Consider the following 13,596-nt stretch of genomic DNA (forward strand, 5'->3'; position numbering starts at 1 on the left):
TGCACCGGCCCTGCTGCTTGTCTTTGGCCAGATCAGTCTCTCTTGGCTCCACCCACTTCTGAGCTCAGTGAGTCCTTCCTGATCTGCTGCCTGGCTGTATTTAACAACTGTAAGCCGCTGTTGATCACCACTGGCCAAACTTCCTTAAGGCAAATTTGCCTAAATCATGCACCACTCACCCACTGTGCACCTATGCAGACACCATTCACTGGCTGCCAGGCATTTAACCCTGGGTAGGTGACTACAAACCTCAGCAGCCATTACAACAGCACACACAGCCAGAGAGTTTCTCAGGCAGAAATCAACAGGAATGTCCTCGCTCACTCATGTGCAGGGTGTGCCAGCAAGCCCTTCCACCATGCCCAGAGTATGGCTGCCCTTACAGAAACTTCCACTTACGGATTGAAAAGAAAAAGGTCCTTCTGACAGAGCCTGTTCCCTTTAACACCGATACATGCTCTTATTACTGGGTTACACCTTCCTCTTTAGAGACAGTCCATAATACATCACACACTGCGCACTGTTTGCAGTGCACAATGGAGACTATTATTCAGTGCATCTCTCCCATCTCTCCTAGGCCCAGGTCTCTCTGGGGCGCTGCGGCTGCTGAGTGGAGAGAGCCGGTGCGACGGCAGAGTGGAGATTTCCCTCCATGATGTGTGGAGCCGGGTGCTGGATGACCAGTGGGACATGAACGATGCCAGTGTGGTCTGCAGGCAGCTCCAGTGCGGAGCAGCTGAGAGAGCTTATAACCCCCCTTCGTCTGAGCGAGGGATGGGCCCCGTGGGGCTGAAATGGGTCCAGTGTGCAGGGAACGAGACTCGTCTGACCAGCTGTGACAACTCCCAGTCTGAGCCGGCCCAGGCAGGAATTGCCGAGGACGTCGGTGTCGTTTGCTCGGGTGAGTCGTTTCCCGATCTCACACACGTGCTCTGGGCAGCAGGGCGACAAGCACTAACCGCTGGGATCTGTCCCACAGGGAGCAGGCGGATCAGGCTGGCGAAAGGGCCGGGTCGCTGTGCCGGGAGAGTGGAGATTTATTACAATGGCTCCTGGGGGACAGTCTGTGACGATTCCTGGGACCTGCCAGACGCCGATGTCGTTTGCAAACAGCTGGGATGTGGACGCGCCCTCAATGCAACTGTCTCTGCTCATTACGGGCAAGGGTCCGGGCAGATCTGGCTGGACGATGTGAAGTGCTCTGGGAACGAATCCGATCTCTGGGCCTGTCCTTTCGCACCCTGGGGCCAGCACAACTGCAGACACAAACAGGATGCGGGAGTTCTCTGCTCAGGTCTGGTCTGGGAGCGCTCTTGGGAGCCTGGTTACCAGGGGATGTGAGGAGACAGCTGGGAATGGTAGAAACTCTCTCACCGTCTCTGTGTCTCTCCTACCTACCTACTGGGATCATGATTAGAAAGTCGCCATTTCCCATGAGTTCTTGTTGCATTTGTGTCCCCAGTGCTGGGAGGGGCGGTTACAGCTATCGCTGGACTATCTGTGCGTGTAACGGCCGTGAAGGGGACACTTTCCAGATGTGCCCTTTGCCTTTCTAATGGGCACGTGGTGGCCGGATGAGTCTCTGATTCTTGCAGCGACTTTTGTAGGCACTGGCCTGTGCAGAACAATGCCTGGGGCTGGTCATGGTTATGGGGTTTTCACTCTTCTCACCCCTGTTATGTTCAGAATCAGACCATTTATATTGCACGTCTGTGCGTTTCTTCTAGAGTTCACAGACCTGCGGCTGGTGAGTGGCAGTGACTGTGCCGGGCGGCTGGAGGTTTTCTACAATGGGACGTGGGGCAGCATTTGCTCCAATCAGATGTCTACAGTCACTGCATCAGTCGTCTGCAAGCAGCTGAACTGTGGTGACGGAGGGTATATTGAGTCTGGCCCTGTGTATGGAGAAGGTTCTGGTCCCACGTGGCTGGACCATGTTACATGCCGTGAGCAGCACAGCTCCCTTTGGCAGTGCCCCTCCCGCCCGTGGGAACAGCAGTCGTGTGATGACCGTGCGGAAGAGACCCACATCACTTGCCCTGGTAATTCTGACACGCTCCGCGCTGACACGCACCCTCTGCACGTATGACACAAGGGAAGGGCCTGGGAGCAGTTTTTCACGTCTTCACTTTTCAGCACAGACACTTCCACACTCACAGCGCCTGGTGAAGTGGGTTTGAGTTTAGTTTCAGCAGTGACAGGCGCCGTGTCACCGACCGTCCCAGGAATGAGAATACAGCTCATGGGAAAGCAACAGGGGCGATAGTCAGTGTAAGGCGCTGGGTGGCACAGAGCAGTCACCTAGGGGAGCCCCCAGACATCTTTGTGAGCGAGTCCCAGGTGGGAATCTGTGCGGCTGCCCGTGTGGGGTGAACAGTCAGAGAGGGGCCCAGTGCCAGTGACCAGGATGTGGCAGTTGTGGTGAGTAGTTAGAACAGGAGATGGTGAAATAGCATGCCCGCTATTTCAAAATAAGAGGTGGCTTGCATAGACGTGGGGTTGCTATTTCGGGATACCTCTAGTATCCCAAATAGCCGTGCAGTTTAGATGTATGCTCAGAGGCCAGCGCCAGTCAGAAATCAGCAATAGGAACCAAAGGGAAGGACAGAGTTACCTGGAGTGAGGCAAGAGGGGGTGAGTCTGGGGCCAAGGAAAAAGCAGGGCTGGGAAGGAGGCAGGAGCACCAAGTATTGTAGCTGTGAGCACTTGTTGAATGGCTGCTGTGGCTGCTGGACTTTCCCCTTCCCACCCATCAGGCAGGCTGGTCGATCAGACACCTACTGCAGACCCTTGGTAGTTTGCCTGGAGATGGGCTCTGCTGCAGGCTCTGCTTCCTGCCAGCCAGGCAGTGAGCAGTCCCCAAGCGGGTGTCTGTGTCTGTGAAGGAATGCGGCGATAGCGGGTTTCAGATCGACAGTCCCACACCAGCCCAGTGCTGACCCCACTCTTTTCTTGTCCCTGCATCCCCACAATAACCTGGGTGAATTCCAGCTGGCCATTGGCTTCCACCTTCCAACCTTGGAAGGGGCAGGGCTCAGGAGTGACCGTCTGTGGGAATACTGGGACAGACTCAGACATCCACCAACCGTCACACCAGCTGGGAGCTGCTTACAGATTTCAGAAGCCAGGGGGGCGGCTGAGTAACAAATCCATTAGCTAGGAAAAAACTAGAGTGTAGATTTAAGTTTATAAACTTGCTGAACTTGGGGGGTTTCATGTACAGACCCACCCTGCTCACTCCCACATCACTCATGCTCCTCAGTCCATTCACTGCATCCTTTGCTCTTTGCAGGAAAAAAGGAGAAACCGCCTCAGCCCCTGTTTGCTGAATGCCCGAACTCGACAAGCTGCACAGGTATCTCTGCCTCTCCCTGTCCCCTCCTACTCCCTGAGCGTTCCCCGCTGTGCCAGTAACATGGGAGGTTTCTGCATTTCCAGACCAGGACAAGCTGCGCCTCGTGGGAGGAGAGGGCAATTGCTCGGGCCGAGTGGAGGTTTGGTACCGTGGCTCCTGGGGCACAGTCTGTGATGACTCCTGGGACCTGGCGGACGCTAATGTGGTGTGTAAACAACTGGGCTGTGGAGCGGCCGTGTCTGCCCCGGGCGAGGCTGCATTCGGCGAGGGGACTGGTCCCATCTGGGTGGAGATGTTGAATTGCAGAGGGACAGAGTCATCCCTCTGGGACTGTCCTGCCAAGCCCTGGGGTGACAGCAACTGTGGCCATAAGGAAGATGCTGCCGTGAGTTGCTCAGGTGAGTGGCAGCCGACGTCTCTGTGACACGCTGTGAGGTTCAGGGAGGAGGATGGACCCAACTGCCCCCCTTGCTCACGGATTGACCCCTCCCATCTCCTGTGTGCTGGAGCATCATGGCTGCCGTGGGTGGAACCTTTGTGGGTCGGGCTGGCTCAGGTATTGGCCCAGGGAGCTGCAGGGTCCATCACAGGCCTCAGGGTGCAAGTGCTGTTTTGTTACCAGTGTCTCAGCACAGGGGCACCTGGGCCCTAACTCCCCGGCGTGCAGGCGCCGCGCTGCTGGGGACGTCTGTGGGAAAGAGAACAGGTGATGTCTGGACACCCCGGGGACTTGCTCCCCCAGGCAACAAGCACATTCCCCTCCCCCGCCGCCAGACTCCAACTCTGCTCCCTTTCCCTACGCAGGTGTGACAGTGACAGCAGGTAACACCCCACCTCTTCCCGCAGGAGTCGCAGCGCCCGGGGGCCAGGGCTGCAGGGGGGGAGGTGAAGCTGAAGACTGAGGCCCAGGGCTCCTGCCCAGGCCTGTGAAATCGAAGGGCCGGGGACACCGGGGTGGGAGCTGCAGGCCCCGCGGAGCTGGAGGTCTCATGTCAGACGATTGCAGCTGAGAGGTCAGGGCCCTTGACTGAAATAGCAGCCTGGTGCCCTGAAGTTAGAGTCACCATGTGTCAGGTTCCGAACTAGGGACCCTGGAGAGCAGAGGGGGATTGGGAGCTGGAGGGGGGCGATATGGTTGGGCAGTGCCGAGGGGTGGGGAGCTGGAGGGGGAGAGGCAGTATAGTTGGGTGGTGCTGGTGGGGTGTGAGAGTGGAGTTGTCACTGGCAGGGAGCTGGAGGGAGGATTTGGGGGCAGCTGGAGGGGTTCCTGCACATTCACTCTCGAGGTGGGGGGCAGTGTTGTTTCCTGTCCCAGCAGGACACAGGGCACAGCGCTGGCCTGTCAGTCCCTTCCTGTGGGCCTCACCCCTCCCCAGGGCTGGGATGGGGAGCTCAGGTGTCCAGGACCCAGCAGCTGCAGGGAAGAAAGCAGTGAGCTGTGACTGCAGGGGAGGGACCAACCCAGACATGGAGGCAGCTGGCTCTCACCTGGAGTCTGCTCTTAGAAATTCGGACTTTTCCTCCACTTTGGAGAATCTTCTGGTGAGAGGATCAAAAAAGATTCACGTCCAGGGAAATCCAGCTGTGCGGTGACTCTGCCTGCAGCCTTAGGACGGGCACTGAGCAACTGGGGAGTTCCCCCCCCCCCGACTCTCACTGACCCATCCCTCCCTGTGGCCTTTTCCTTTCTGTCCAGCTCCCCTGCGCCGCCCTGTGACTGACAGTGGGAGAGTCACGGTGCCCGTGGTCGGGCCCTGCTCTGCCTGGTCTTAGTCATCCTGGGTGCGCAGGTGCGAACTGCCAGGGCCCAGCACACAGGTGGGTCCTGATGGGCGTGACTGTGTAAAACGCCCCTGCAGCAGCCGAGGAGGCGATCGCAGTGGAGGGTGGGGAGTTGGCAGGGCCGTGAGGGGCCATAGGGCTAGAATAGCAGGGGGAGAAGCAGCTGAGGGAAAGGGGCACGGACTGTAATGAAATACTAAACTGTGTCCTGTTGTTTAGCCAGAGCAGTTAAGTTCCATATAAATTGTGCAGCCATTTATTTTAGTGCCCCTCAGCCATAGCTGTCAGGCCAGTAAAGGCACCTCTACACAGCAAGGATAAAGCCAAAATAAACAACACAACTTTAGCTACGTCAATTGTGCGGATGAAGTCGAAATAACTTATATTGACTTTAGGCGCTGTTTACACAGCAGGAAGTCTAAGCTAGAGCACTCTTCCTCCCACTTCTCTTCCTCCTTGTACAATGAGGGTTACAGGAGTTGGAGTAAGGAGTCCTCAAGCTCAACATTATTTCAACATTATGCCAAAATAACTACTTGCTGTGTAGACATGGACTATGCTATTTCAGAATAACATAATTTATTCCAAAGTAACGCTGCTATGTAGACATAACTTAGGGGATCTCCATAGAACCATAGAGCTGGAAGAGACCTCAGAAGGTCATCAAGTCCAGCCCCCTGCCCTAGGCAGGACCAATCCCAACCAAATCAACCCGGCCAGGGCTTTGTCAAGCCGAGACTTAAAAACCTCTAGGGATGGAGACTCCACTACTTCCCTAGTTAACCCATTCCAGTGCTTCACCGCTCTCCTAGTGAAATAGTTTTTCCTAATATCCAACCTGGACCTCTCCCACCACAACTTGAGACCATTGCTCCTTGTTCTGCCATCCGTCACTACTGAGAAGAGCCTTTCTCTAGCCTCTTTGGAACCTCCCTTCAGGAAGTTGAAGGCTGCTATCAAATCCCCCCTCACTCTTCGCTTCTGCAGACTAAACAGACCCAACTCCCTCAGCCTCTCCTCATAGGTCATATGCTCCAGCCCCCTAATCATTTTGGTTGCCCTCCGCTGGACCCTGTCCAATGCGTCCACAGCCTTTTTGTAGTGGGGGGCCCGGAACTGGACACAATACTCCAGATGTGGCCTCACAAGAGCCAAATAAAGGGGAATAATCACATCTCTGGGTCTGTTGGCAATGCTCCTCTTAATGCAACCTAATATGCCATTAGCCTTCTTGGCTACAAGGGCACCCTGTTGACTCATATCCAGCTTCTTATCCACTGTAATCCCCAGGTCCTTTTCTGCAGAACTACTACTTAGCTGGTTGGTCCCCAACCTGTAACAATGCTTGGGATTCTTCCGTCCCAAGTGCAGGACTCTGAACTTGTCCTTCTTGAACCTCATCAGATTTCTTGTAGCCCAATCCTCCAATTTGTCTAAGTCATTCTGGACCCTATTTCTGCCCTTGAGTGGATCTAGCTCTACCCCTAGCTTACTGTCATCTGCAAACTTGCTTAGGGTGCAATCCATCTCCTCATTCAGGTCATTAATAAAGATATTGAACAAAACCGGTCCTAGAACTGAACCTTGGGGCACTCCGCTAGAAACCGACCACCATCCTGACATAGAGCCGTTGATCACTACCCGCTGGGCTTGACCTTCTAGCCAGCTTTCTATCCATCTTACCGTCCATTTATGCAATCCACATTCCCTTAACTTGCTGGCAAGAATATTGTGGGAGACTGTGTCAAAAACCTTGCTAAAGTCAAGGTATATCACATCCACTGACTTTCCCATGTCTACAGAGCCAGTTACCTCATCATAGGAACTAATCTCATTGGGTATGTCTAGACTACATGCCTCTTCTGACAAAGGTATGTAAATTAGACATACCAACAGAGTCAAAGAAGCGGGGATTTAAATATCCCCCGCTTCGTTAGAATAAAAATGGCCACCATGTTGTGCCGGCTCAGCTGTTTGTCGGCTCAAAGTGGCAGTCACGATGGGGATCGGTCGACAAAGGAAAGCCACTGTCAACCAATCCCCTTATGCCTCATGAAACTAGGTTTACAGGATCAGTCGACAACAGCTTTAAATCCCCGCTTCACTGACTGTTGTTATGTCTAATTCATATGCCTCTGTCAGCAGAGGCATGTAGTCTAGACATACCCATTGTGAATGCATCTGGTGTGTAGCTGTCTGGGAAGGAAGCTCTGGAGCCAATTTAAATCTGGTACAGAAACCTCCCCTCCTAAAACCGCCCTGCAGCCTACCCTGTAAAAGGTGAACATGAGTTGGTGTTTGAAGTTCGCAGTGCTAGAGGAGAACAAAGCCAGAAGCAAAACAGCAGCAGTTGCTGATAGAAGGAATAGTTATTAAAATACGCACAGAAAAGGAAAGCAACAAAGGTTGCAGGATCTCATCAACATCCCTCCTTTCAATGCCCTAGCCTAGAGAACTTCAGCTTTGACAAACCTTCCCAACTGACAGATGAGAAAGCAGCAGTTTGCAAGATCTCAGATTGCTACAAAATTCCCTAAGGAAACTGAAGCTATGCGGGATTGGTCTTGCCTAGAGTGGAGGGCTGGACTTGACGACCTTCTGAGGTCTCTTCCAGTTCTATGATTCTATAATAAGGGGATGGTTGGATGAAATAACATGATCTTGGTAACTAATTGACCATTCATTATAGGGAACTTTCTGGGTGTCTGGCTGGTGAGTCTTGCCCACATGCTCAGGGTTTAGCTGATCGCCATATTTGGGGTCAGGAAGGAATTTTCCTCCAGGGTAGATTGGCAGAGGCCCTGGAGGTTTTTCGCCTTCCTCTGTAGCATTGGGCACAGATCACAGCTGAAGGACTCTCTGCATGTTGGGGCCTTCAAAGTATTTGAAGGCTTCAATATCTGAGACATAGGTGAGAGGATTATTCTAAGAGGGGTGGGCGAGATTCTGTGGCCTGCGCTGTGCAGGGGGTCAGACTAGATGATCATAATGGTCCCTTCTGACCTTAAAGTCTATGAGTCTATGAGGAATGCTCTTTAATTGATACAGTGGGAAAGAGGTTAGAGCATATCTTTAAATCCTTTGATTTTCCTGAAGACAATCACAAAGGTAACTGTGAAAGGATTCTGCTGTGTTTGGTGTGTACTTTACACATCAGGGAAACATGGTTTATGAAAGAGCACGTTTTCACCAGAGAATTCAAGGACTAGGGACACATGTTGGATGCTTAGAAGAGCTTTGCATTAGATGAAAATTTCTTTTGGAAGATCAAAACATGAAAATATCCGATTACTGGGATAGGGGGCCAGCAAGTTCTTTGGCCCAAGGGCCACATCTTAATATGGAAATTGTATGATGAGCCATGAATGCTCACAGAATTGGGGGTTATAGTGCAGGAGAGGGTGAGGGCTCCAACTGGGGGTTGGAGTTCTGTGGAAAGCCAGAACTGAGGAGTTAAGGGCCTGGGATAGTGCTCTAGGATGGGACCAAAGGGTTTGGGGACCAAGATGAGGCTCTTGGCTGAGACAAGTGGTTCAGGAGAATGGGGATGAGAGCTCCTATTGGAAGTGCAGGATGTTGGGTTGGGCTGGGGCTGAGGGGTTTGGAGGGTGGGAAGGGGATCGAAGCTGGGTCGAGGTTTAGAATGTGGGAGGTTTAAGAGTGCAGGATCTGGGCAGTGTTTACCTGAAGCGGCTCCTGGAAGTTAAAACCCATCCTCCCTCTGGATCCCAGGCAGAGGTACAGCCATGAAGCTCTGCACACTGCCCCATCCACAGATATCACTCCCACAGCTGCCACTGGCTTCAGTTCCTGGCCAATGGGGGTTGCAGAGCCAGTGCTTGGGGTTGGGGCAATGTGTGAAGACCCGGCTGCCATTGTTTCCAGGAACTTGTTGACACCACTGTATGCATGGAATGGGGCAAGGGAAACCCCCAACTTCACTCTCAAGCTGGAACACAAGAAAAGGGCAAACTCTCAGCCCCACTACAAGTTGTTACCATAACTGCTGAGGCAAGAGAGACAACTTCCAGGATAAGAGGGACAAATTCCAGCCATAAGTAAAAACCTTTCAACCTAAAGGCAAAAGATGGGACAAATTCACATCCCAAGGGACATGGAATGACCAGCCAAAGGTTCATGGTATAATAAATGCAGGAAACATGGACATTTTCCTATTGTTTGCCACATCAAAGTAATGACTTGATTCACATGACAGACAATCAAGAATCATTGTTTCTAGGATTGATCACGAGTGAAGATACAGAGCCTACCTGGGGTGTGAAACGGAGCATTCAGAAAAATGCTCTTGACTTCAAAATTGGTTTAGCAGCAGATGTTGATTTACAAGAACCATGGCAGCTCTGACTCACCCTGACGACATTCGGAATTCATTGAGCCAGTTCACCCCAGAAACAACGTACAAGGACAAACATTTTGCAGTCAGAGGGCATGTGATCAAAGACCAACAACTTTCCACTGAAGCCAAAGTGACCATTGTGACAAAGTGGAAAAACGAAGAGGTTTTGGTGATACTGGAATGTTGAAAGGAGAGCCAGGAAAAATCAATTCCAGAGCCATTGCAGACCCACACTGTGTACTTCAGAGAGAAGAACCAACAGGGCAAACCCTGCAGCTGGCAGAGGCAGAACAAGACAACAATAATACCCGTGATTTCCAAAGGGGCAGCAGCCAGGCCCTGTCACCAATGTCTAGCCAGGTGACCAAGTTCTGCGTTGGGTCAAGTAATCAGAAAAATGACATGACTGGGAAACACTTAACAGGCTGGTGCACCCTGAGCTACAAAGGCAGCACAACAGGAGGGTGGGGCCAGCCTCTTCCCCAGGGAGGGGCACTGATCTGGGCTGGACAGAAGATTGTGGGCATGTGACTTGAGGGGCAGATCCAGTAGGCCAAGGGAGGCTCAGGGACCCCTGGTGCTGCTGGTGCTGCATGGGGCAGAGCGAAGCTCCTTCCAGAGGACAGTCCCAGGCTAGGTCTAGACTACAGTCTGTTGACAGACAGTTTGTGGAGCTTTTTCCAATAGCTTTTCTGAAAGAGGCTTTTCCGCCATTTGGCCCTGTCTAGCTGTTATGCTTAAACGAAGCACACGAGATTTTTTATAGGGGAAAAGGCAGTACGCCGCATTTATTGAGAATACAACAATTATGATGTCATAATAAAATATTAAATGTATGTTAATGTTACCTTACATTACTATATTATTATTACACCATTAAACTATATTATTACATTGCTACATTATTGCTATATCATTAAACCTAAAATACAAATATAAAAAGAATAAAACTTTCAGTCCCAACATAGCCCTTATTCCTCCCTGAAAGAGCACAAAAAGAAGCAGAAGAACAAACACATTCCCAGAAAAACCCGCCAGTCTAGACATACTCGCAGACAGACGTGGGCTTTCTGCGAGCCTCATGGTGCGTGGGAGCAGAGCGGGGGCTGCAGCTAGTGCAGGGCTCTGGGCAGGGCTCAGGGGAATGATACAAAAGGACTGAGGAGATTACAGATCCTGTCAGACAATAAGGCTATGTCTAGGCTGCATCCCTTTGTCAACAGAGGGATGCAAATCAAGCATGTCAAAATTGCTAATGAAGCAGGGATTGAAATATCCTGTACCTCATTAGCATAAACATGGCCGCAACCCCCCCCCCCCCCAAAAAAAAACTAGTCTAGACGCGGAACTGTTGAAAATAAAGCCTTTTTTTACAGCTTCTGTAAACCTCAGACAGTAACAGGCTGAGATTCCATTGAGGAAAATACAAGAAAGTCGATGGGAGGGGAAGAGCCTGAACAGAGAGATTCGGGGGTGGGGAGAAATGAGGAAGGAGAAATGCTGGCAAGGGCTTGGGAAAGATCAGACAGTCCTACTGATGCTGGGCACTCAGGGTGTGTTTGCTCTGCAGTCAGAGGTGTGATTGCACCTGCAGACACACCTGAGCTAGCACTCACTAAGCGAGGTAGCAGCCGGCTAGTGTAACAGTGGCAGTGTCGCTGTGTAGCACTGGGTGGTGACGTGGGCTGGCCCCTGGAGTGGGCGACCAGGGTCTTGGGTGTGTCTGTGTGGGCAAGGCCAGAGTGTGCTGCGGTGTTTGCTGGGGCAGCTACGCCCTTCCCAGACCCAAGCTAGCTGAGGTGTGTTTACTGGTGCTGCAATCACACCTCCGGACAGCAGTGAGTACAGGCCCCCTGCAGACAGCACTTCCCATTGCCAAGGCGCTGCACACGCGAGCCGGCTGTTTCCCACACAGGCTCTGGCAGTACAGGCACAAGTGCAACTTTGCCTGTTGGTGAAGGCACCAGGCTGGAGAGCAGTGAATTAGGGTGGTACTGGGGATGGGAGGGCGCGTTTATGAAGGGACCAGTCAGGCTGAATATCAAGAGCTGGTTAATGCCAGTGAAACAGCCAATGGAACAAACACCGAAGGGACAGAGACCCTGTCACCTGGGCATTGAAATCTGGACTGGACGGAGCAAGGTAACAGGGGAAAGGGATACATCAGAGACAGGACCCACCTGTGTGAGGGGAATCGAATTTACACCTATTTCTCTCCCAGCTTTGGATGTAAACGTGCGATCAATCCTGTCCCCTTCTCTGTGTGGCTCATGGTGCTCTCCCCAGGGGAGGAGCTGCAGGGAACTGGGCAGGGAAATATTTACCTGGCATGAAAGACTCTGACATTCATAGTTGGTCTGTGCCACTAAAAAAGCCCTGATCTGTGCTCCATTATGGGCACATGAGGGGGCAGCAGCCGTGCGCTCCGAGACACCGCTACCCTTCATCCCATTTCCAGACACTAAGGGAGTGAGGGGAAAGTGCTTGTATTCCGTGCATGCCTCTCTCACCTGCCTGGTGAGCTCCCTTCAGCAGGGCTCCCTTCACCAGCCAGGTCTGAGAGACATGCATGGAGTGCAGGCCCTTTCTCTTCATTCCCTTGGTATTCAGGGCACGGGATGGAAAGGTCCTGGAGCGCACAGCTGCTGCCCCCACTATGCGCCTGAAATGGTGCCTTGAGGATTTCTCACTAATAGCACTTGGTTTAAAAGTAACCCTTGGATCTTAGCTGCCTCATGCCTCCCTGGCATGAGTATGAGCCCAAGTCACAATCTAGCCTCTGTACACAAGGCAGGTGGGTTCACAACTGTCAGTCCTGGTGCAGCAGCCAGGATCTTCCAGTGAGCCCGTGGTTAGCTCAATACCCGCACAGACCCTGCTCCCAGCGAGGGGCATGCCAAGGTGAGTATTGGGTGCAGCGGTGCAGGGCTGCGCCCTGGTTATTTGGGAGGAAATGAAGCTGGCAGAATCCCTATCTCACAGGTTGTCCATGATGCTCCCTTTTCTCCGGGATTCCCCTGGGACTTCTCCTACAGAGCCCATGAGACACAGGACAAGCTCCAAGGCAACCAATGCTTAATGGAGAACTAAAGCCGGCTGGGAAAGGAGCGTATTCAGCAAATGCTCAGTGTGGGGTTTGCTGTTACAGAGGGAGCTTTCCCTGCGGGGTTCCAGCGGGATTATGATAACGTGGAGGAACCAGCATCGAGCGACACCCCCCAGATTCTTGGCAGTCAAGGTGAGCAGTGAATCTACCTCCTGAAGCCAACGTCCCCCTTGGCTACTGCTGCTCCCCCTGCCCTTTGTTTTCTAGTCTGCCCTTTCGTCCTGAGCTCAGGGAAGGGAGGAATTAACCAGCCAGAGGCATTTTACAATTAAAATCTCTCCCCATTGTTTGCTTAAGGGCCATGTTCTTATGTTCTTGTCATTTTTCTGTTTCCTCATTGCTTCCCTTCCAGCAGCCTCCTTTGTTTGGTTGTTTGGTTTTTGTTTTTGTTTTCTGCAGTCTGGCAACAATACACACAACTCCTCATTGTCCACACCTGCACGTAGCTCATTTTGCTATTCAGTGGGAAGCCTCTTCTCCTTCCCATTCATTCCCCTCTTTATTTCAGAGATCCCTGCTCTCCCTGGAGGTGCCCCAGGGGATGGCTATGATGATGCCAGAGAAGCTTCTGATGCTGATGATGACCCTGGTTCTAGACCAAATGCCCCAGAAGTCATTGGGGCTCTTGGGGACAGTGACAGATCCAGGTGTTCACAGACAGGTGAGCAGGGAGGCGCAATGTTGCTGATTCTCACAATGTTTGCACAAGTCTCATGACATTTCCTACTCCCTCCCCTAAAATCTCAGATCCTGGAGTTTAACTTAAAGATTCAGAAACCACAAGCCAACCGAGAAAAAAGACCTCGCATTTCTTTAAAAAAAAACCTCCTGGTTACTGAGACAAACTCTGCACATCTGGGGTCTGGGGGCTGATTTTGGAACACCTGGGGTTGGCGATGCTGGAAATGTCTGTTTCCCAGTGACTACGCCTGTGGAACCATCTCTCGCTTGGAATGGGGCTGTTGCCGCAAGGAAGCAACTCTGGCCAAAGCAAGT

The 13,596-nt window shown here is 52.2% G+C and overlaps 1 protein-coding gene across 10 annotated transcripts in view; it reads left to right on the forward strand.

The window, feature by feature from the left end:
- The window catches only part of LOC102463105 (scavenger receptor cysteine-rich type 1 protein M130-like), a 111,931-nt gene that overhangs the window by 97,127 nt on the left and 1,208 nt on the right, over positions 1–13,596 (forward strand). For 9 of the 10 annotated variants that reach the window (XM_075902548.1, XM_075902594.1, XM_075902557.1 and 6 more), the window contains 7 exons: positions 578–901; positions 980–1,294; positions 1,728–2,042; positions 3,293–3,355; positions 3,439–3,753; positions 12,643–12,732; positions 13,109–13,261. In XM_075902548.1, the coding sequence (XP_075758663.1) occupies positions 578–901; positions 980–1,294; positions 1,728–2,042; positions 3,293–3,355; positions 3,439–3,753; positions 12,643–12,732; positions 13,109–13,261 (1,575 nt within the window). Of the gene's footprint in view, positions 1–577; positions 902–979; positions 1,295–1,727; positions 2,043–3,292; positions 3,356–3,438; positions 3,754–9,022; positions 12,620–12,642; positions 12,733–13,108; positions 13,262–13,596 lie in introns of those variants that run through there. The other variant, XM_075902578.1, reaches the window with a different exon arrangement.

The sequence above is a fragment of the Pelodiscus sinensis genome, chromosome 1, assembly GCF_049634645.1.
Source record: "Pelodiscus sinensis isolate JC-2024 chromosome 1, ASM4963464v1, whole genome shotgun sequence".
NCBI classification, from domain to species: Eukaryota; Metazoa; Chordata; order Testudines; family Trionychidae; genus Pelodiscus; species Pelodiscus sinensis.